General features: G+C 34.7%; 6 protein-coding genes across 9 annotated transcripts; 4 read left to right on the top strand and 2 right to left on the bottom strand.

The window, feature by feature from the left end:
- Positions 1 to 5,765: 5,765 nt before the first annotated feature.
- Positions 5,766 to 7,630, top strand: LOC107419634 (MYB-like transcription factor ETC1). 4 transcript variants are annotated; one of them, XM_016028399.4, is made up of 3 exons: positions 5,766 to 6,382; positions 6,841 to 6,928; positions 7,010 to 7,630. In XM_016028399.4, the coding sequence occupies exons 1-3, from the start codon at positions 6,331 to 6,333 to the stop codon at positions 7,110 to 7,112; spliced, it is 243 nt and encodes an 80-aa protein (XP_015883885.3). In that variant the 5' UTR covers positions 5,766 to 6,330; the 3' UTR covers positions 7,113 to 7,630. The 4 variants fall into 4 exon arrangements, 2 of the variants coding, with proteins under 2 accessions (XP_015883885.3, XP_015883891.3); XM_016028405.4 differs by having other exon boundaries at positions 5,945 to 6,382; positions 6,844 to 6,928; XR_007241256.2 differs by lacking the exon at positions 5,766 to 6,382 and adding an exon at positions 6,532 to 6,738 and having other exon boundaries at positions 6,844 to 7,630.
- Positions 7,631 to 8,475: 845 nt separating this feature from the next.
- Positions 8,476 to 9,953, bottom strand: LOC107419628 (uncharacterized). The gene is made up of 4 exons (XM_016028387.4): positions 9,797 to 9,953; positions 9,538 to 9,655; positions 8,830 to 8,921; positions 8,476 to 8,724 (listed from the first exon to the last, which is right to left on the bottom strand). The coding sequence occupies exons 1-4, from the start codon at positions 9,810 to 9,812 to the stop codon at positions 8,660 to 8,662; spliced, it is 291 nt and encodes a 96-aa protein (XP_015883873.1). The 5' UTR covers positions 9,813 to 9,953; the 3' UTR covers positions 8,476 to 8,659.
- An 877-nt stretch (positions 9,954 to 10,830) lies between these two features.
- Positions 10,831 to 12,505, bottom strand: LOC107419753 (probable xyloglucan endotransglucosylase/hydrolase protein 8). The gene is made up of 4 exons (XM_016028548.4): positions 12,104 to 12,505; positions 11,903 to 12,003; positions 11,572 to 11,774; positions 10,831 to 11,455 (listed from the first exon to the last, which is right to left on the bottom strand). Exons 1-4 carry the CDS (start codon positions 12,309 to 12,311, stop codon positions 11,053 to 11,055), a joined length of 915 nt encoding a protein of 304 aa, XP_015884034.2. The 5' UTR covers positions 12,312 to 12,505; the 3' UTR covers positions 10,831 to 11,052.
- A 3,000-nt stretch (positions 12,506 to 15,505) lies between these two features.
- Positions 15,506 to 17,276, top strand: LOC107420469 (thiamine thiazole synthase 2, chloroplastic). The gene is made up of 2 exons (XM_016029440.4): positions 15,506 to 16,536; positions 16,652 to 17,276. The coding sequence occupies exons 1-2, from the start codon at positions 15,619 to 15,621 to the stop codon at positions 16,817 to 16,819; spliced, it is 1,086 nt and encodes a 361-aa protein (XP_015884926.1). The 5' UTR covers positions 15,506 to 15,618; the 3' UTR covers positions 16,820 to 17,276.
- A 775-nt stretch (positions 17,277 to 18,051) lies between these two features.
- On the top strand, positions 18,052 to 20,095 carry LOC107420460 (pentatricopeptide repeat-containing protein At4g21170). The gene has a single exon (XM_016029429.4). It carries the CDS (start codon positions 18,194 to 18,196, stop codon positions 19,913 to 19,915), a length of 1,722 nt encoding a protein of 573 aa, XP_015884915.2. The 5' UTR covers positions 18,052 to 18,193; the 3' UTR covers positions 19,916 to 20,095.
- A 280-nt stretch (positions 20,096 to 20,375) lies between these two features.
- Positions 20,376 to 21,825, top strand: LOC107420480 (probable dolichyl-diphosphooligosaccharide--protein glycosyltransferase subunit 3B). The gene has a single exon (XM_016029452.4). The coding sequence runs from the start codon at positions 20,534 to 20,536 to the stop codon at positions 21,569 to 21,571; it is 1,038 nt and encodes a 345-aa protein (XP_015884938.2). The 5' UTR covers positions 20,376 to 20,533; the 3' UTR covers positions 21,572 to 21,825.
- The last annotated feature ends 643 nt before the right edge of the window (positions 21,826 to 22,468 follow it).

Here is a 22,468-nt window from a genome sequence, read left to right as displayed (position 1 = left end):
TCAGTGACAAGGGATCTTATTTTTTATTTCTTTTATTGTTTTTTGGTTAGTTTTGCTAAAAATTAAAACTGGTCTGTCTGAGCTATGCCCACATCTTTAAGGGGGTGGATTATGATTTTGCTTTGGTTATATGTTTAGTATATGTATGTGGCACACTATTCTTCGTTTTAAACTGCTATTCCACTTGATCTGGCTATTTTTGTGTTTCTATCATGTTGTGCATGTATTCTCTTTCCTTTCTTTTCTTGGCAATTTGTTTTTTATGCATATTGTGAGGAGGAATTAAATCACGGTTTCTTTCAGGTTTCTTATATGATGTTGGTTTTGAAACTTTTTCGTCACATTTTTTGTTTGCTATTTGAAGGCCATACATCTGAAGAATCATTGATCATATATATTGTGATATGCACTCAATTAATATATTCAGAAACTATATTGGTAATTGTATAGTGTTCTGTTGATTTGGTTTTATGGTTATATGAATGTGGTTAATGGAAGAACTTAAACCTTTTTTCTATTTTTTGGAGTGACCCATTAAGGCCCGCCATTATGTAAAGTTTTACCACATTTGTTTAATGTTTTCCTTTTCCCTTTTTGACATTTTTGTCCTATTGATGCATGAATCATCAGAATTTATTTTCCTAAGTTTATAGATTTTAATTAGATGATAAGGTGTTTCCGCTACTATTTTCTTTGCGTTCTTTTCAAGCATTTCAGATTGTTTGTTTTTCTGATGTGGTGATCGATAGCATGGTTTCTTTCACATCTTTGATTTTTTCATTTAGTCCTGAAGTCATGTTTTATATCATTGAAACCTTGGTTATCAAAACATAAATCATTTAGCAAATGTACTAATATGTTTTGTTACTTAAATTCTCATGTGCTCAATTAATGAGGTAGTATAGTTGGTTAATTAGATAGTTGTGCAGAATATTTTTTCTAGGTTGGAAAATTAAGATGGTATCTTATTTATTCACTCTATGTAGTGTTTTTGTTAGTTTTACCATTAGTTTTACCCTTCAACGTCCATCATGTAGAGGATGTATGGTGCTGACTTGTTGCTTCATTTTATTTATTCATCTATTTTTTATGATAAATATTTTGCTAAACTGTCAATTATTTTCTAAGTTAAGGCCACATATTTAATTTTCAATTTTAGGCATATGATAAGCATTGGACTTTGATATGATAATGTGAAGGCCAAAATCCATATTTTCTCTATGTCCTATTACATATTTAAATCTCAAACTAAAGCTGTTTCCCTAATTTTAGGTTTATTTAAATCTCAAACTAAAGCTGCTTCCCTAATTTTAGGTCTTAATGGTATGGCCTTCTTGTTACAATTATCTTTGTGTTCTTTTGAGGCATTTCTGTTTTGGTTTAATTTTCTGATTGACTTGTTGATTGCATGTTTTCTTGAACGCTAAAGCTAATATTGAAGCATGCTGTTTGGCTGTGTTCTAATTTGTTTGCTTTGTTACTATAATTTGTGTGGTCAATGATGTATAGCACGTTGGGTTATTTAGTTGGTTGTCAGCAACAGAGGTTATTTATTTATTTATTTCTTTGACTGAAAATTAAGATTGATTTGTCTAATATGGTATTATATGTAGACTCTTTCTTTATCCTAGATGTTCATCAAGGATGAGATATGGTGCTCAACTATAGGTATAAATGGTTGGTTTTTGAGGTACGTCCACATTATTAAAATTCCAATAAGCTTTTAGTATCTGGTAAGTGTGGTTAATGGAGGTTGGGTTTTTGATCAATCTATGTATGTGGCGCTTATGGTCTGTATTCTAGACTGCTATTTCACTAGATATGGCTACTTATTTGTTTCTAACATCTTAAAACTTTAGCATGACATTGCATGCATATTTTCCCCTTGTATTTCTCAGAAGTCTGATCCTGATGCATGTTGTGAGAATTCAATCAAAGTTTCTCAGCTTTCTCAAGTGACATTGGTTTTGAATGGCTTTTTCATCTCATTTTGTGTTTCTGATTGAGCTCGAGGTCAGTACAACATCAAAGAGATAATTGATCATTATGGGATTGTGCTATGTACTCGCTTAATATGTTCATGAATTATCTTGGTGATTGTGTAGTGTTCTTTTTATTTAGTTTTATGGATTTATGTGTGGTTAATGGAGGTTAAGAACTTAGAACTTATTTCTGTTATAGGAGTTGCACTATTAAGGCCTTTATATAAAGTTTTACTAGTATCGACTTAATCTTTTCCGCTTTCCATTTGTTCTATGGTTGCGAGAGTCATCAAAATAAATTTTCCAAAATTACAGGTTTTGAGTTGATGATACAGTGTTCCATTCTTTGTGTTCTTTTGAGACATTTGAGATTGTTTTTCTAATGTGGTAATTTATGGCAGGGTTTCTTTCACATCTTTGATTATTTTAATTCATCTATTTGTAACTCGGCTTTGCAACTCAAATTGTCATGTGCTCAGCAATGAAGTAGTACAGTGGGTTATTTAGTTAATAGTCCAGAACTTTTTATTTATTTATTTATTTATTTTTATTTTTTGGGTCAAAAAATTAAGATGGCATCTCTCTCTCTCTCTCTTTTTTTTTTTTTTTGGGTAGTGTTTTAGTTAGTTTGACCAATAGTTTTACCCTTTTAATGTGCATTACTTAAAGAATATATGATGGTGTACTATTTTTATTTTATTTTTTGCAGTGTATTAGTTAGTTTTACCGCGAGTTTTATCCTTAAAACGCCCATTATGTAGAGAATGGTTGGTGCTGAACTATCTACATTTTATTTTGTTTTATTTTTTTTATATAATGAATATGTTGCTGGACCTTTTGATCATGATATAGTTTTCTGAATAGGGCCGGATATATAATTTTCAATTAGCTTGCAGTATTTGATAAGCAATGGACGATTTAGATGTTGTTTTGGCATTTTGTTGAGCATATATGTTTGGCACTTTAGCCTTCAATGTAAGTTGTAATCTTGTCTAGCTCTTTCATAAACAATTTACATGTACCAACATCCATTTAACAATAACAATGAAAGACCTCATGCTGAAAGACCGGTCATGTCATCAAGTACATGTATTTCTCTGTTTATTTATCGTTTAGAGTTTATTTGTTCCCGTTTGTTATGGTTTGCAAGTAAGCAGGTCTAGTTGAGAAGTGCTATCACTCCTTATTCTATCTCCATTTTGGTCTGGGTGTCCTTTATGCAAAATCTCAATCCATGTCTTTCTTTTCCCATTTCAATCATCTTATATGTGTTTTGAATGCTTCTAGCCCTTTGAAAGAGCCTTTTGAAAATGAATGCTTTGTGCTTTTGATGTGGGTTTTATAGTATTGTTGCCTAATTTTAATTTTGTTTCAAAGGCCCCTTTTGTAGCCTTTACAAGCAGAAAAAGGTCCCACTGGATCTTACAACATTGCACGAGATGGCCATGAAGATGAATACTTGATATTTAGGCCTGAGATTGCTAACAAAACACATTGTGGGTAGACCTGGCAATTTGGATCATGACACGGCGACACGATTCGAAAACGACACGGAATAAATGGGTTTGGGTTTATTATAAATGGGTTCGGGTCATAATCGGGTCAACCCGTTTAACACGATTATTAATCGTGTCATTTTCGGGTTGATCTGTTTAACTCGAAATTGACCCGTTACGACCCATTTATTAAACGTGTCACCGACACGATTATATACCTATTACAACCCATTTAAATTTAATTTTAAATTAATATTTTATCACTAATATAATATTTAATAACTAAAAAATATTATAACTTAAAAATTTTATAAAAATAATTTTCTATTACTAATTTTTTAAAAACAAAAAATACATCTTTAATAAAACAAAAACATAAAAATAAAAAAAATAAAAAAAAATTCGGGTTAATAGGTTAATTTTCGGGTTAACGGGTTAATAGGTTAGTTTTCGGGTTAATAGGTCAATTTCAGGTTAACGGGTTAATAGGTCAACACGACCCGTTAAAATAATCGTGTTAAACGGGTCGTGTCGTGTTGACCTGTTTATAAACAAGTCGGGTTAGTGTTTTAGGTACCTGACACGATTAATAAATGGGTCGTGTTCGGGTTAGGCATTTTTGACACGATTATTAAACGGGTTGACACGAATACGACCCACCAACCCGAATTGCCAGGTATAATTGTGGGTGATTGATTTTTTCACTTTAGTTTTACGTCTCCTATGCTACAGAACAAAATTAATTGTCTGGAAGTAGGTGGGAAAAAAAATAAATAAATAACAAATGTTTTTGTAGTAGAAGTCTGTACTGAAATGTTGTCCTAATATTGCGGGGAGGAAAATGAACAAGGATAATCTCTTACTAGAATATACAGAACTAAAGATTGAAATTTTGAGTTTTTATTCATTAATTGTCAAATATGTATGTCCACAGGCAATTGACTTCTGACTGTCATATCTACACTGATGGAGGCAATTTGGCCGTGAGTAATCATTTTTCAACCGTAAAAATGCTTACAATACAGTCTTTCTATTCAAAGGCGGATCCTGATTCATATTTTGAAAATTCATAGTTTCTCGACCTTTCGTAAACAATGTTGGTTGCAAAAGGCATTATGTCCCATTTCATAACCCATCGTATATAGAACTGTGCTATCAACTCACCAACTTAGATTCTTATTGATGTTCTAGTTCTAAAGCTATCTTAGTTAGATTATCAATCTAGCTTTTCTCCAGTGGGCAGGTCATGTGTAATTAATTAAATCTAATTTCCAAAAATACAAGCATGTTCATTCTATATCTATGTGCAACTGGTTATACATTTCACGATAGCTTTGTGATGTATGTGCCATAGAAAATTTAATCACGGAGTCGCTGTGTTCTTTTTTTTTTTTTTTTTTTTTTTCTTTCCACCATGGTAACTGCTATTTACAACTCCCTGTTGTCTCCTTTTATCTTATAATCTTGTACAGTGATAATGGTTGATTGGCATGTTTTGTTACAGAAATCCATGATTATTCATTGTTTTCTCATGTTATTATATGATGCAACAAAATTGTATCTTCACCATAGAAAAAGAAATTATTAAAGTTGTCCATATTTTCTTGGCTAATGAAAACTTTACCAAGATATTTTTCTTGGCTAATCGAAACTTTCCAAGATACCATGTTTGAATTGAAATTGGGCCATTCATGCAAATCTTCCCAAATGAATTAGAGAGAGTTATATATGAACGAGGTTGACAATAAGTTTTTTCATAATTAATTTTTTATTCCTTTGTTAAAATGATTCAAAAATATCTCCGAGTAATTAGCTTTACAAATAAATGGATCACATTAAATTGAAAATAAAAAGATTTATATGGTTGATATTTGTTTATCATAAATCGTTAGGTATTAATATATGTGATAATTATAACTTGATTGATGAAATAGTATCTCTATTTAAATATTATATATATAAATATATTTATCCGTGCACGCAAAAAATTATTTTGTTATGAATAAATAAGATATTGAAAGACTTTCTTTAATAATTATTAATATAAGTCTTCCAAATATGCAAGGAGTCATTTTCAATCCAAAATGGAAAACCCTTAATTTTCTACCTTGCTTCATTACTTGGTTTTCAATCAGTAACAGTTCATTGGTTATACCTAGTCCGGATAAGTTACATCAAATAATTGATTATACGCTGGTGATCATGGTGAAGGGATTAGGAGTAACTGAACTTAGTTACAAAATTACTGCTGTGTACTTTTCAATTATGAATATTGTGAGGCTCACAACAGAGAAATGATATATCACCTTCCAACAGAGTACTTGTGGACCCTCTCGCCGAATTACAGATTAAGACGCTTTACAATTGTTGATAAAAATCAAACAAAAAGGAATAAGGCCAAAAGAAAAAGAAAAAAGAAAAAAAAAGACACTTTACAATTGCCAATTTCTCAAATTTTGTTAATGCAAAAAAATTGACTGTTTCTTGTTTACCTTTTTTTGGCCCCCGAGTTCTATTTATTGTTGCATTGTTAATCAGATCTCAGATAATTTCTTCAAAAAAGTAGATGCATATATGCATAATACAAACAAAGCAGTTGCATAATTTTATTCCACATTTTTTTTTCCCCGTTTTTATTAATAAATTAATAGCAATAAATTCAACCACTTGTCAAATTTGTCTGGAACCGTGAGGGGATTGTTCAAAGGAAAGCTCTCTATATATTCAACTACCATTCTTTGCTTTAGCACCACTCATTCTTATTTTATCACCATTACTTCTACTACTTAAGCGCCTCCATTTTCTTCCTCAATACGGACTCCCCTCATTGGCTATTCAATCACTTCTCCAAAATGGCTGACTTAGAAGGCTCTTCTACAAATAAGACGCAAGCAGACTCGAGAGGTAAACCTTTCTCTAAGATAGTTTCCTCACAAATGCTCTTATATGCTGCAGTCTTTTCTTTGTTATAGGTGTTTCTCTGCTTATATATCTCATGAGGAAGTAAAATTATCATATTAATCTTATTTGTGGTGTCGCTTTCTCAGGCAAGGAGCCTAAGCTCGAAAATCTTATTTTTAGTACAATATTTTGATTACGACCAATTTGTTTGGTTAGAAGAGGGCCCTCCTCGGCTCTTCTTTTCTTTGCTTTGGAATGATGTACTTGTTTCTTCTTTAGTATAGAGATGTTTTAATGTTTTCCCAGCCTGAAAAGGAAGTCTTTTTGGAACATCTGATTTCAGAGTAGAACTTAATATGGTAGACAAATTAAAAACTCTGGTTCACAGCATCCTCCAAATTGATAAATTAAAACTAATTTGTGGTAGTTTTGTTGGTTGATTATGGTTCATTTATTTGTAGCAGAGGAAATAAGTGAAGAATCAAAGCTTCAGTTCTCAAAAGACGAGGAAACACTAATCAAAAGGATGTATAATCTAGTTGGAGAGAGGTTTGTCTGTTTTCCTTTTACTATGATGTTGTTGCTTCATTTATTCCTAACCTTTCAGACAAACAAGACGATTGTCCATAGGTGGGCTATCATCGCTGGAAGGATCCCTGGACGGACAGCCGAGGAGATCAAGAAGTACTTGACGTCTACATACCCATCAACAACTCAACCAAAAGTTGAATAAAAGAAAATCATGGGTGTTTTCTTGAAATATTTGGGTAAATTATACGTACCTCTTTTATTACTTTTTGGCAAATTCTGCACTTATATTCTCTCTAGGCAGCAAAATTTCACTAGAGACAAATCCTAGTCAATTGATCAGAGAGATCTATTGCAGAATTTATCAAATTATATATATATAGATATATACACACTTATGTATGTATTAAATTAAGATTTAAATTTATCCAAATGTTTTAAGATGGAAGGCAATTGGTTCCACGTTTTTCATCTGTTGTTATCGCATCGTTGGCGTTGAGCTGGAGTTAGATGCCTGGTTTATCATGCGTATTGTACTCATGCGTACTGGTTTCGCTGTACAAAGTACTTTTTGGTAATCTGATCGGATCATTTTGTTATTTGGTCAATGGTAGTTGCATTTATAGCACAAAAAATGATCTGATCTAAACATTATATACGTGTCCTTGCGTCAGCTTATGTTTCTCTATCCATAACGTTATCGGAATATTTTCTTATTTTATCTATGCTATTTTATCAAGAAAGGACGAGTGAAAATTTTATTACAGTCCCTCACACATGCCAAACGTCATCTCTTTTTCCCAGAATATAGTAATGAACACCAACCCAAAAAATAAAGCAAGAAATCTCCTACCATGAATTGGCACACCACTCTCTAGCTCTCATGTTGGTGGTCAATGAACGAGCATATTCTAGCAATAAGAGGCACAATGATGGTTTTAAAGGTATAAGTAGCATGATAATACAATATTGTAGTTGCAAGTCAAGATGTGGATATGAATTTGTGTATAGATGAGAGGCACGAAAAACAGAGTGCTCCACCTTGAGAAACATGAAGGAAACAAACTTTCAAATATGCTAATGGCAAAAACGGTTCAGAACTTTTAAATACTTCCGCAGCAAAACGAACGTAGTCGTTAAGTCATTCTTCATGAGTAAACCCAACCAAACCCAATATGCCTAAAGTTGGTTGTTTAGGAGTCGATATTTTTTTTTTTAAAACCAATCCAATGGATCTCTTCAAAAAATGACAGAGAATTCACTTCAAGGTTCTGTTGGGAATGATTTCATAGAAAGCGGTTTTTAAGATGTCTCTCATAAGTTAAAATTACCAACTAGGCCCCTAAAACCGGTAAGTATTAGTACTTGAAAAGACTACCCATATACTTTTAGGCAAACACTAAGAAATTAATCAGCACCGATAACTCCGAGATCAAGCACCAACACATTCAAAAACTTGACATGGTCTATCGGAAACAAGGCCACACTTTGTGCAGAAAATAAAAATGCATTTGAATCTTACACTGTATCAACAACATTTGTACAACTGTAATTATCTGACACCAAAATTACAATTGGAAAGAAAATATAGTCATTTTTATAACAAATCAAGTGCTGAATTACATCCATAGCGAGTACACAAGCGCATGTCAAATTCTGCTTGAAAATTAAGGACGAATTATGTAAAGACAATGTTGCTGGGGTTTATCACATCTAGAAGCAGAAGATTATGTCAACAATATTTGATACAAGTTATACATTACTTTGTTTGTAAAACTTGGTATCCAATACTTGCTTACCGCACATTGCACAAACCCCTGTGAAACATCACCATGCTCATCAGAATTTCTGTCTTCAAACTAAAATATCTTATTAGAAACAGAGAAAAGAAAGAAACAACACTGGCATGCATAAGTCCTTACCTTTAGAGTATGCACATGTGTGACAGTACTTAGCATCCTGGTGTACTTGCTGTTTGCAAATTGTGCACTTGGTATTTCCATAAGGAGTCCACCTACAGTCAGAAGACATCTCAATAAAACTACAAAAATTGCATCGAATAACATCCATATAAGAAACAACTAAATCAATTAACAAGCAGAATCTACAACCAATTGTAGTATAGATCAACGGGCATCTCATCATATACAATATACTTATTTAAGTCATTCACACTATGCTGCATATATATTTGTGCAAGTTTTATCTGCTGCCGATAAAACCCGCACAGATCCTTTCATGGAACCTCAGCGCAACAGATTATTTATGCATAAGCTGTAAACACTAAACACAATTATGTAAGAGTCCCAATCCCGATTCATATAAATAAGAATGCAATCTAAGAAGTTCAAAAATGGTTCTATCATAGCTAATTCACAATTTTGACGGAACTCTGCCCAACGATTTACAAACAATGGAAATGCAGTGGTACTCAGAAGAGCACTTTGTTGAAGCAATGAGACAAATTGGTGCCATCAGATTTATAGAAAATAATACTGAACCAAACAAACCTATTGAAGCCTATATTCATATGCATTCATTCATTCAAGAAAAAAAAAATTGCAAATAGAAATTAATAAATAAGAAAAAATAAAATTGAAGTGGAAATTAACAAAATAAAAAAGTAAAACCTTTTCTTCTTGGAAAGGAGCTTGTTCTCGTTGATTTTGCGACCACCGCCTTCAGTGGTGTTGCTGGCACCTTCTTTCCATTTGTCTGGCACTATCACCTTCGATAGCTTCTTCTCACCTGCGTGTATATATATATATATATATATATCAACACCAACCCTAATTTATTATATATGAACCAACAAGTTCTGATTCCAGACGAGAATTAAAAAAAGTAACAAATAAAAACCCCAAATCGTAGAGAGAAGCAGACACTTACACTTTTCGCACACCATCGTCGTTCTCGCTCTCCTCTCTTTACTTTTGGGAATTTTGCTTCTGAAAATCGGTGCCCTAATCAAACCCCTAACTGGACTTTTCCGCTTCCGACGACACCGTCTTATTCAGGAATTAATTATTATGTAAAACTAGTAAAATAATAATAATAATAATAATAATGAATAATATAAAAATCTTTTCGTTATTCAATTGACTAAAATATCCTCTGAAACGAAGGAGATCAATCGCTGGATGGTGGGGGTGGGATGGGAAATCGCCTTACTCAGGTTGGGCGGGTGAAATACAACACCACCCGTCTGACTCGATCTGCTTCTGCTTGGATCTCAACCGTCCTTTAACAAGAATCTGCTTTTGACTTTTCTCCGCTTTGTAAATCCACCGTTATTAAAATCGGTTTATTCATGCAATGTACTATTGCCACTTTTTTTTTTTTTTTTTTTTTTTTTTTTTTTTGGGTTTGGATGAATTATTGCCATTTTCAAATTAGTAGCATTTAAAAGTGATTTTTTATGTTTTACCTTTTTATTTTTGCTTTTTACGTTTAACGTTTTTATGTAACCTGAGATGCTGTTTATATTGTTACCACGATTGAAAAATCCTAAGTAAACTTTATGGGATAGAGTAAATTATATGTTAAATCCAAATCCTATTAGTGTTGCCTAGTAGCAAAATACTATTTTGCTCTGGATTAGAGTTGTAATTCCCTCATACCCAACATCAAAAAAACAAAATTAAAAATAAAAAATTCCAAATCTTAATTTGAGCTAGATTGTTTGAGATGAAACCAAACAACTTTTTTTCCTTAAAATATCTAACATATATTACTAAATTGAAGCATTTATATCATGTCTCTTATTTCATTTTGTGTATGCAATTCAAGGCTACTAGTAAGCACTAAAATTAAACTAATCAATTTTCATCATAAATTTTTTGTTTTTTTTTTTAAATCCTTAGAAGGAAGGAATAATAATAATAATAATAATAATAATAATAATAATAAAGAAGAAGAAGAAGAAGAAGAAAATATTTTTATCAATTTTTTTTTTTTTTTTTTTTTTTTTTTACACTAGAAGTTGAATGATATTTGGACTAAACATAATTGGATTTAACAAATATAATAGACCTTTAAAAAAATAAAAAATAAATAAAAATAAAAAGAAACAATAATTTCTCAACAGTACACATCTTATAATTGATTCAAAATTCAATTGAAAAAAAAAAAATCTGTGTGGTGGATCAATCCCATGGACTGAGCGAACACTCTTCTGGCAAAGTTGGGTACCTTTCAGTGTCCGAGCAATAGTCATAAATAACAAGGTTTCTCTGGACCCAAGCGTAATCAAGTTTCTGAGCATCAGAGAGATGCCAAGCATCATATTGATCCCACCAGTGGTCAGTGGTGGTTGACACGCAAGCAGGGTAAGGGTCTTCCCATTGGCAAGCATCCACATCGAAATCCTTATACGACGACACAAATGGAGCTTTCTTCCAGTCTGTCTTCTCCAACCCACCTCTTGTGGCCCAGTCATCCGCATTCCATATGCTCGAGAACAAGTACATCGGTTTCTGGTTTGGAAAGAAATTGTTCTCTTTCCCATTGTTCTTGTACACCCTCATTGGTACTCCATCCACAACGAACCTGTTTTCACATTCATATACACCAACTCAATAAAACAGAGCACTCACAATGCAAATATATTTTTATATATATGCCCAATTCTAATTGCATTTTTACTGGGGAAAAAAAAAACTTACAGAATTTGCCAGTTGTTCCACAGAACTGAATATGAATGGTAGTCCTCGGTGGGATCAAACCAGAGCACGTGCCTCATCTCACGGCCTCCAGTACCATTCTTGTAAATATTTGTCTGAATCAGATAGGGCTCCCCTGTCCTATTCCCCAAGAACTCAAAATCTACCTCGTCTCTCTCTGGTCCTGCTCCATTTTCCGAGCACATCTGCAATTGGTTTTTTTTTTTTTTTTTTTTTATATATATATTTTTTATTCTACTCTTTTTAAGAAATTTAACACTTCAAATTTACAAAACCAAAGAGAATATATTAATATTAACCATATAAGACTCACATAATAAGCCGTAACTACACCAGCAGAGTCACCTCCGACCAACTTGAGCTTCATGCTGAACCACCCGAATCTGTAACTTTGTTTTGTTTTAAACCCACAACCTATATATATTCAAAACCCATCAATCAAAATACATAGATATAATAGACTGGTATTCCAATATTAACAATGACAAAAACAATACAATCTTCTTAATTTTACCTCCTTTTTGGTCTAGGGACAGATACCAGATCTGGCGGTCTTCAGAAGTTGTAAAATGATCCACGGGGCATGTTACATCGAAATTATCTTCGAAAGATGCTTTTGAATCGGCTGCTTCAGATAATGAGGAAGAAAAAACAGCCAATACCAGAAGTACTGGTGCAATGGAAAGAAGAATCGGTTTTCGGGATACTACCCTTCTTTCCATGTTGGCTGCAAAGACTTCGGAGACTGAGAATGGGGGTGGGGGAGTAGTCTTAATTCTCTCAGCTGAATCCTTGTGAAGGAGATGTGCATTAAATCATAGGTATTTGAAAACACATTGTTCTTAGGGGAAAAGGGTAAAACTGGAAACCATGTTTGACATTTCATTGTCTGATTAATTATTTTGGCTATGGCATTTGTACAGTTTTGCCCATTCATGTTGACAACTATATGTTATATCATAATTCATTGCCCTTTCATATAATATATATATATATATATATCTGAATGTGAAAGATCGAATCTGGAAGTTGGATCATATTCGTTTTCATCATCCAGTTTACAGTTCCCTTTATTATTAACCTGTCACCGTGACAGGGTGAATCACACATTTTGTATTTTTCAAAACTTTATTTTGCCTCTTTCAATGCAATACTTTTTCAATATTTATTTTGTGATGATTTTTTTTTAGAATTCTATTGAAATGTGCATCAACCAAGCTTGTATATGTGTTTCAGATTATTTGGTATTTACCATGTTAATTTGAGATCATGGAGGGAAAAATTAAGCCGACATGGGCAATATGGGAATTCAAAATCATGATTTTTATGGAAGCATATAAATATTTTTAATTAAAAAATTGGAATAAAAAAGAAAACAGGAATTTAAGCTGAGGAAGCCAGGCTGCCATCCAATGGGATTTAGCAGAATAAAATAGAGAGAGTAGGGCCATATGTTGCATGTAAGAACGTGATAGAGTTTGATTGGTCACACAATAATCGAAAGCTCTTGGATTTATACAGCTGGATTTGGTGGTCGGGAAAGGTAGCCACTTCTTTTAGTCTTTAATTCAAATGAAAGAAGCTCATTACACTAATAAATTAGGATTTCCTTTTCCCCAATTGCAAGGCTTTTTTTTTTTTTTTTTTTTTTTGTTTGGCCAGTCAAATATTAAATAAAAAAAGTATTTTACCAAAAGAAGTGAAGCAAACCCCAAATCAGAGATTGCTAATTTCTTGGTAATAAACAATGACCAACATGCTTGACACCATTCCCAAGAAAGAAAAAATTATCTGCAATAATATTATAACTGCACTACAACACCTCCTCAGATGAGAGTTACGCTTTAATTACCATGATTTAGTAAATGTTGTTTCCGAGTTTTAATATAAAAAACGACTTTTGAAAGTGTTTAAACAACTCTTAATATAATTTTTTTAAAAAAAATTGATTTTTAATATAGTTTTTTAGAAATTTTTTTAAAATAACAAAAATTTTAAGTTATCTTACACAAATTTGAATTCATCCAATTTGAATTCATCCAATTGATATAATTATCCAAATGGAAATACATGGTATAAGAAAACTTTTCTAAGGAAGCAAAATTTTAAGATATCTAAAACTATCTTTAAGCCCTAACCAATTGATCTAATTGTCCAAAAATGACACTACATATGTTCTTAACATTTATCTTATAAAATCTTGGGAAAAAAAAAAAACCATTTATCTTATTAAGAACGAAGCTGAAATGAATAATGCAATTGACCCATCTGAAGCATGTGGGGTGCGAGTTAATGAATATCTTATAATATGCTAAAAATGAGTATGACAAAGAATAGCCAGCTCCAAGTCTATTAACCCTTTGATTGAGTCAAATCATGAAAATAAAAATATACATATATAGAGTCTTAGAGAGAGAGAGAGAGAGAGAGAGATGCACATGCCAAGTAAGAGTGAGGTAACTCAGATGCAAGACCAATTGAATTATTGCTGATGCATGATAAGGTAGTTATTTTGTATTGATTTGATGGCAAAAGCTAGCAATAAAGTGAAAGTCATCAAGCAAAATGCACTCTGCTATCCATATGTTGATAAACAGGAGGAACTTGGAATTTTATTTTTTTTGGTAATCATTAGCAATATTTTAAATCATTGAATGAATGATAGGCTTTCTAGGAAAGAAGAGTAAACTTTTCCAATCTTCATCTTGATGGCTATTATCTGCTTGTCCCAATGGACCTGGTTGTAATGTGTATTTTCATGGCCATTCCCAAGTGAAGTCGATAAAGTTGATATGCAAGCATATAGATGAAAGTTACACGTACTGGCTCAAATTATATAATAATTATAATTAATACTGGAAAGTCAAAAATGCCAGATAGATAATACATTAGGTCAAGTGAAAATAATTAGACGGAGCAAACATTGACTTCGCTGTTGAACCACTATCTATACCATTGATATAATCCACCGTTGAAATGATATATACAAGGTTCCAATTCTTTATTCATTTGAATTTTATACGAGTTTTAGACACCTTAAAACATGTAATCATCTGCCTTTTTCTCTCTCTCTCTCTCTCTCTCTCTCTCTCTCTCTCTCTCCCTACTAAGTTTGTTTGTGCTTTTATTAATGATCTTTAAACCCACATTTTACATTAAGAAAATTCACATCAAAACAGTCTCATTATAATTACATATATTATTTTTAGGTGACTTTCAATTCATTAAGAAAAGAAAAAAAACAAAAATAAAAATAAAACCAATGATAACCAAGTTATCTTCTTCACATGCATAGGACAGAAAGTGTCGCTTTGAAGAAGAAATTGTCAGGCTGAATCATCACCACTTTGTTATGTTGATTATATAAGCGCCCTTGTACGCATGGCATAGGAAATGATTCAGATAGCTAGCTGATATCATTTTGATATAAAACGGAACTGCTTCGGTTGACAGTTTGGCCGAGTGGTCTAAGGAGCCAGATTTAGGCCCTCGTCCGATAGGGCGTGGGTTCAACTCCCACAGCTGTCATAAAGATACTTCTAATATTTTTGTTTTCTTTTTTAATCTGCTTTTCCATTATTGCTTTGTACCTTTGGATTATCATCTTATACTTCTATTCATGTCTAGCGAAGACTGGTTTACTTAAAAATGCAGTAAGGACGCGCAGGTTCTTGGTGGTCTATCTCCACAAGAAGACGATTACTGGTACATGACTCTACATATATGTTACTGGTCTCCACATGATGTGCAAACTATCCCCCATGGTGTTAGAAGATACCTTAGTACCAATATCCCAATAAGATAGCCACAATCTGTGCGCTCTGAACCGTTCAATTTCTATCTCACTCACCCACCTTTTTAGATATTTTCATTCAGATATTTTAGTCCCTCACACACCGCCTCTTGAGCCATTCCATATGCTTAAATATCCATCTTCCACTCATCACTTTCACCACTTCTGCACTTCTCCAAACTCATAAACTCACTCTCCCCAAAACTACACCAAATATCAAACACTTTTGATATCCCATGGCTGCCATGGCCACTGCCCTCACTTCTTCTCTCTCCCCTACCCCCAAACCTTCTTTCTTAGACCAAAAGTCTTCTTCCTTCAATGGCACACCCGTCACCTCCTCTAGATTACAACCCCTCAAATCCTCTGCGAACCACAACCCTTCCATTTCCATGTCCTTGAATACCCCACAACCGTATGACCTCAAGTCTTTCAAATTCGAGCCCATCAGAGAATCTGTCGTCTCTCGTGAAATGACTCGTCGTTACATGACTGACATGATAACCTACGCTGATACCGATGTTGTAGTCGTTGGAGCTGGCTCAGCCGGACTTTCATGTGCTTATGAGCTCAGCAAGAACCCTTCGGTCCGAGTGGCCATAATTGAGCAATCCGTCAGCCCCGGAGGTGGTGCATGGCTCGGCGGGCAGCTATTTTCCGCCATGGTTGTGCGTAAACCGGCTCACAGGTTCCTTGACGAGCTGGGCATCGAGTACGACGAGCAAGACAACTTCGTGGTCATCAAGCATGCTGCTCTATTCACTTCCACCATCATGAGCAAGCTGTTGGCCAGGCCTAATGTAAAGCTGTTCAACGCCGTGGCGGCAGAGGATTTGATTGTGAAGGGAGGGAGGGTAGCCGGTGTGGTGACCAATTGGGCTTTGGTTTCCATGAACCATGACACACAGTCTTGTATGGACCCCAATGTGATGGAGTCCAAGGTTGTGGTGAGCTCGTGCGGGCACGATGGGCCATTTGGAGCCACTGGTGTTAAGAGGTTGAAGAGCATTGGAATGATTGACAGTGTTCCTGGTATGAAGGCACTTGACATGAACTCTGCTGAGGACGCCATTGTCAGACTAACAAGGGAGATAGTGCCGGGGATGATTGTTACTGGGATGGAAGTTGCAGAGATCGATGGAGCCCCAAGAATGGTAAAATTTTATAATTCAATTCACTAGTCTCGTATAGTTCGATTTTTCTTTTGTTTTGGGTAAATTTTGATGTGCGGTCGAACTTTGTATTGATTGAGTTGTGGAATATTTGCAGGGTCCAACATTTGGGGCGATGATGATTTCAGGACAGAAGGCGGCGCACTTGGCATTGAAGGCCTTGGGACAGCCTAACGCCATTGATGGGACACTCAGAGATGAAGAGTGTGTACAACCTGAGCTTGTTCTAGCTTCTGCTGAGACAGGGGAGATTGTTGATGCCTAATTTATTTACTTTGCGGAGACACTTCCGGATGATTAAGAATTTGAATAAAATGGGTTTGGAGGAAACTGAGGAAGCAAAAACAGGGTCATGAGTGGTGGCAGTTCATTTTGGTTTTTTTGATTAGATAGAGCTTTAATGAGCATATTATCTCCTTTTGGTTAGCAAAGTGGAAAATGTAATTGCTAGTGAAATACTTTTTCACTAGAAGCAAGAAAGAAATAGAAAAAGGGCTTTCTACAGCATATTCCGAACTTTGCTTTTAGTATTGCACCTTGTGTCTTTCAAACAGAATTGGATAAAACAGGGTACATACTGCATCTGTTTGAATAATCATCCTATGTCATCGGAATATGTGTGCAAAGTCAAAATATTGTAACAATTTACTCTGTTTTCACATACAATGATGGAATCCTCCCATCGTATGACATATTATTATATAGATCAACTTATTAGAGAACAGGAGCTCTAAACTTGCAACGAATTAAAGCATCCTTGATTGCTTTTCAATTTTGTAACCATACTGCTCTAACTATCATCCTGCAACAGAGCTTTTTGATAGCTGAATGATTACTTTCATTAAGCTTTTCCATGTCCCTCAAACCAATAGGCAGATTCTAAGCAACATTCCAGAAAAGATGCAAAACCACTTGTCAATCTTCAGATTTTTATAGGCTCCCAAAAGAAAATATCTATAGATTTTCCATACTGTATTCCATCTCAAATCTCAAAGTCAAAGCCTTGAGTAATAGAAGCCACAAGTGCTCTTTTATGGCTAGGATTAAAAGGTACTTTGTTATGGATAACAACAATACATGAAATAAAAACAATATATGAAATTAAAATTTACCCAAAAAACAATATATGAATTAAACATGTCAACATAGGTACATTCTCCATTATTTTTAGTGGATGGTAGAATAAAATTTTTAATTTTTCATATTATTATTATTATTATTATTATTTATACCAAATACTAAAATATTTGTCAAATTTATTTATTAAATAATATATATTAAAATATTATTAATTAATATATAAATATAATTTAAACATAAAAAAATAAACCATTAAATAAATAAATAAAATAAAATATTATCAAATCATCCTATACTATTTGATAAAACATTTTAATAAATATCATTTAGTTTATAGACATATCAACAATTAAACGAATAAGAGGGATGAATAAATTTAATTTTAATTTGATCGCTACGTCTTGGCCAATCTCTGGCAGAAAAAGAAAAAGAAAATGAAAAGGGCAAGACCTTTTTTATTATTTATTTTTTTTTGGGGGTTTTAATTGGTAACGCCTACATATTTTTCTGCTGCGATGTTGAACTGGGGCTCAGCATATCCATTCGCTGAACACAGCAAATGCTTCGACACAAAGCTAATCATCAAATCTCCAAGGCATTTTCAACATCTTCTAAAGGTTCTCTCAGTTGGAGAACCCAGATCAAGCAAAACCAGCTAGCCTACCAAATCTCTTCCATTCTCTTACAAAGGCATAATTGGGTATCATTCCTGCAAACCCTCAATCTTTCCCCCAAATTAACCCACCCTCTGTTTCTCCAAATCTTACACAGAACCCAAACACACCCACAAATTTGTTTAGGATTCTTCAATTGGGCTAAATCAAATTTAGGGTTTGAAGCAGACCTCAAATCCCACTGCCATATTATCCAAATCTTGCTCGGGTCGGGCCTTTCCGGTTCTGTTAAACCCCTGTTCGATAATCTGGTTCGAACCTACCCTGCATCAGTGCTTGTGGATTCCATTAATCGATCATCTAAAGGTAGAGATTCTCAATCTAATTCTTTAAGCTTTGTTCTTGAAAGCTATTCAAAGAAGGGCATGTTTAGAGAAGGCTTGGAGGTTTATGCGAAAATGAGATTTCAAGGTTGTTCCCCTTCAATTAGTGCTTGTAACGCACTTCTTGAGGCCATACTGCGAGAGGGTGAGATTGGATTAGCATGGTGCTTTTATGGTGCTATGATTCGAAATTGGTTTTTACCTAATCGATTTACATGGTCACTGATTGCGCAGGCTTTTTTCAATAGTAATAAGTTGGAAAGAATTACTAGAATTGTAGAAATGGGTATTCATAGTTCGGTGATACATAAACTTCTTATTGATGGTTATAGCCAAAGTGGGAATTTCGGAGCTGCATTTGATTGCTTAAACAAGATGTCTGATAGAAAACTTGGGACAAGTTTTGGTACCCATGTCTCAATCCTTGATGGGGCATGTAAACATGAAGATTCTGAAGCAGTTGAAAAGATAATGAACATTATGGTTGAGAAGGAACTTCTTTCTAAAAGTCCTTTGTCCGAATACGATTCACTACTTGTGAAGCTCTGTGACTTGGGTAAAACTTACGCGGCAGAGATGTTCTTCAGGAAAGCTTGCCATGAGAACAATGGATTAAGGGATACTACTTATGGCCGTATGCTAAAGGCATTGTCTGAAGAAGGGAAAATTGACAAAGCAATCCGGATATACAGTCTGATTTCTGAAAAGGGTATCAAGGTGAACGATAGTAGTTATAACTCATTCGCAAGTGTTCTTATCAAGGAAGACCAGCACGAGGAGGGACGTGAATTGTTGATGTATATTATGAGAAGAGGATTTAGTCGTTGTGCATCTCAATTGTCTGCATTTATAGGGCTTTTATGTCGTAAAGGGAATTGGAGAGAAGCAGAGGAAATGTTGAGTCTGATATTAGAGAGTAAGAAATTACCGGATTCTTTTTGCTGTTGCTCTTTGGTGGAGCACTACTGCTCTACAGGACAGATTGATAAAGCTATGACATTGCATGATAAGATGGAAAAATTGGATGCGAGTCTGGATGTAGAAACTTATAATGTGCTTCTCAATGGCCTTTTCTTTGAAAGAAGGATGGAAGAAGCGCTGAGGATATTTGGTTATATGAGAAGGCACAAAATGCTAAACGGCAGAAGTTTTACAATTATGATAGGAGGGCTTTGTGGTACGAACGAACTCAGAAAAGCCATGAAAATTCATGACGAAATGTTGAAGATGGGTCTTAAACCTGATAAAGCAACTTATAAACGTTTAATATCAGCGTTTAAGTAAAACTTCATCGCAGTTTGAAGTATTCTTATCGTTTGGTCCTTTATGTAATATCACCCTCTTTATTTAGAAAGATTTTACAATATGGGATCTGAAATTGGCTAACTAAACTTGATATTGGTTCTCAAATCCTCCAAAGGAAATGTTTTTTGAGAAATAAAAACTGTGTACTTCCTTTCCTCATTGTAATTAAAAATAAATCCATTGCCAGAATAACATTTGTCATGTCATTTTGTCTCTGATTTTGCTCATAAAAAAATATAATAATAAAATAAAATTTAAAGACAACGTCATTAGAATGTGTGAAGAGACGCCTGTCGTTTATTCTCAGCTATTAAACGACATACGTATTCTTCAGCTTTTTGAGAGTCGTATGGCCCTTGCACCGTTCGATTAACTGCTTCCGTTTTCACAGCCTCCTTGCAGAAGTAGAAATAAGTCGTCGACCGTCCGATCCAACCAATCAAGTCCTTCCCTTCCCCAGCCATAAAAGTCAAAATTCAACTCATTTCCTTCCTCTTCATCTGCACTCCTTCAATTCATAAAAAACTAAAAACCCTTTTTCTTCTTTTTGGTGCCTGTGACTGAGAGAGTCTGATAGCCCCAAAACCCAGAAAAAAAATGACCGAGTTTCAGAGGCTATCCCAATTCTTCTTCTTCGTTACCCTCTTTTCTCTGGCCACATTGAGTGGGTTCGCTAAGTCCGATTCAGAATTGGTCTCGGAGCTCCTCTCCCTCCAATCCCGATCCCAATCTGGGGTGATCCGTTTCGATGACCGCTCAGTCTCTCGCTTCCTCTCCTCTGCCAAAACCCCAAGACCTTACTGGATCCTCATCTTCTTCGACGCCGCACAGCTCCACGACAAGCAAGAGCTCCACCTCAGAGACCTCCGCGAGGAGTTTTCTGTTGTTGCCTCCTCCTTCGTCACCAACAACCAAGACCCATCTTCGCCTTCCCATGGTAAGCTATTCTTCTGCGACATCGAGTTCAAGGAGTCCCAGAACAGCTTCTCTCACTTCGGCGTCAATGCGCTCCCCCACATCAGACTCATCGGACCCCATCAAACCCTTAAAGAGTCCGATCAAATGGACCAGGGCGATTTCTCCCGATTGGCAGAGTCCATGGCCGAATTCATCGAATCCAGGACTAAACTTGTCGTTGGTCCGATCAATCGGCCGCCGATTCTTTCGAAGAAGCAGTTGGCGTTCATCATTTTTGCTTGGCTGATTTGGATGCCCTTCCTCGTGAAGAAGATTCTCGGCGGAAAGACTTTGCTTCACGACCCGAAGATCTGGTTGACCGGCGCGGTGTTCGTCTACTTCTTCAGCGTCTCAGGAGCAATGCATAACATCATCCGGAAAATGCCCATGTTCTTGGCCGACCGGAACGACCCAAGCAAGCTGGTGTTTTTCTATCAAGGGTCCGGAATGCAGCTTGGAGCTGAAGGGTTCGCAATTGGGTTCTTGTATACGATTGTGGGTTTGCTATTGGCATTCGTGACACGCGTGCTTGTTCTGATAAGGAATAAGACTGTGCAGAGGGGGTTTATGATTTTTGCTCTCTTTGTTTCGTTTTGGGCTGTAAAGAAGGTTATCTACTTGGATAATTGGAAGACAGGTTATGGGATTCATGCATTCTGGCCTTCAAGTTGGAACTGAGCTTTGACGGATGTTTATCTCAACGGGGGCTTTACAAGGAAAAAAAAAAAAAAAAAAAAAAAGGTGATAATTTTTCTGGTGATAATTTTTCTCGTGAAATGGATAAAGTGCTATTGAAACTTTGACGCATGAACTTTGTTACTGATAGAAAATATGTAGCTTGATACTGCTCTACAGAGGAATACTTCTATGTTAACATTAGATAATTTCAAAATTTAATGCTCATGCTTTGTGTTTATGATGGCTTTGGTTTATTTGGAGTCTGGTGGATATACTAAGCTTTAGCTGTTTGATTGAATGTGAATTGCATTAAAACTTTATTGTTTTTTTTAGTACTTGTGAGGTTTAGACTGCTGCATACTTATTCCAGGAGTGTGCTTCCTTAAACCCTATTAGATGGGATCGCAAAATCTTCTATCTGTTGTCTTCTGTTCTTATTATTATTATTATTATTATTATTATTATTATTATTATTATTTATTTATTTATTTTTTAAAAATAAAATCCATTTGCAAAGTCAGAAATGAGAAATTTTAGGGAAATGGATAATGGTTGAAGCCTTGAAGGTCTGAGTTCAATTTCGTTGATAAGGTCCTACGTTTTCTTTGATAATACTCACTTTTCTTGTGGGTTGTAAAACGGCTCTACCCGTCATGTAATTTGGTCAGTGAATAAAATCAAAATAATCTTTTCTTCTAACACTAGTTGCCTTTCCCTTTAGTCTGAAATATTTTCTTAAGGTTCCTTAGAGGTTTAGAAATTCACCACAGGATATTGAACTTAGCAGAATTTCTATCATATGCAGGGCACAATAGCAAGAGTTGCTTTCCGCTTTATGGATGACTGTTTCAAAGGAAAACAGTCGCTTTGAAAGTTTTACTTAGCCCTTGATTTATG

The sequence above is a fragment of the Ziziphus jujuba genome, chromosome 1 (assembly GCF_031755915.1).
Source record: "Ziziphus jujuba cultivar Dongzao chromosome 1, ASM3175591v1".
Taxonomy (NCBI): Eukaryota; Viridiplantae; Streptophyta; class Magnoliopsida; order Rosales; family Rhamnaceae; genus Ziziphus; species Ziziphus jujuba.
The sequence above is the reverse complement of the archived record's forward strand: the minus strand, read 5'-3'. Positions and strand labels throughout refer to the sequence as shown.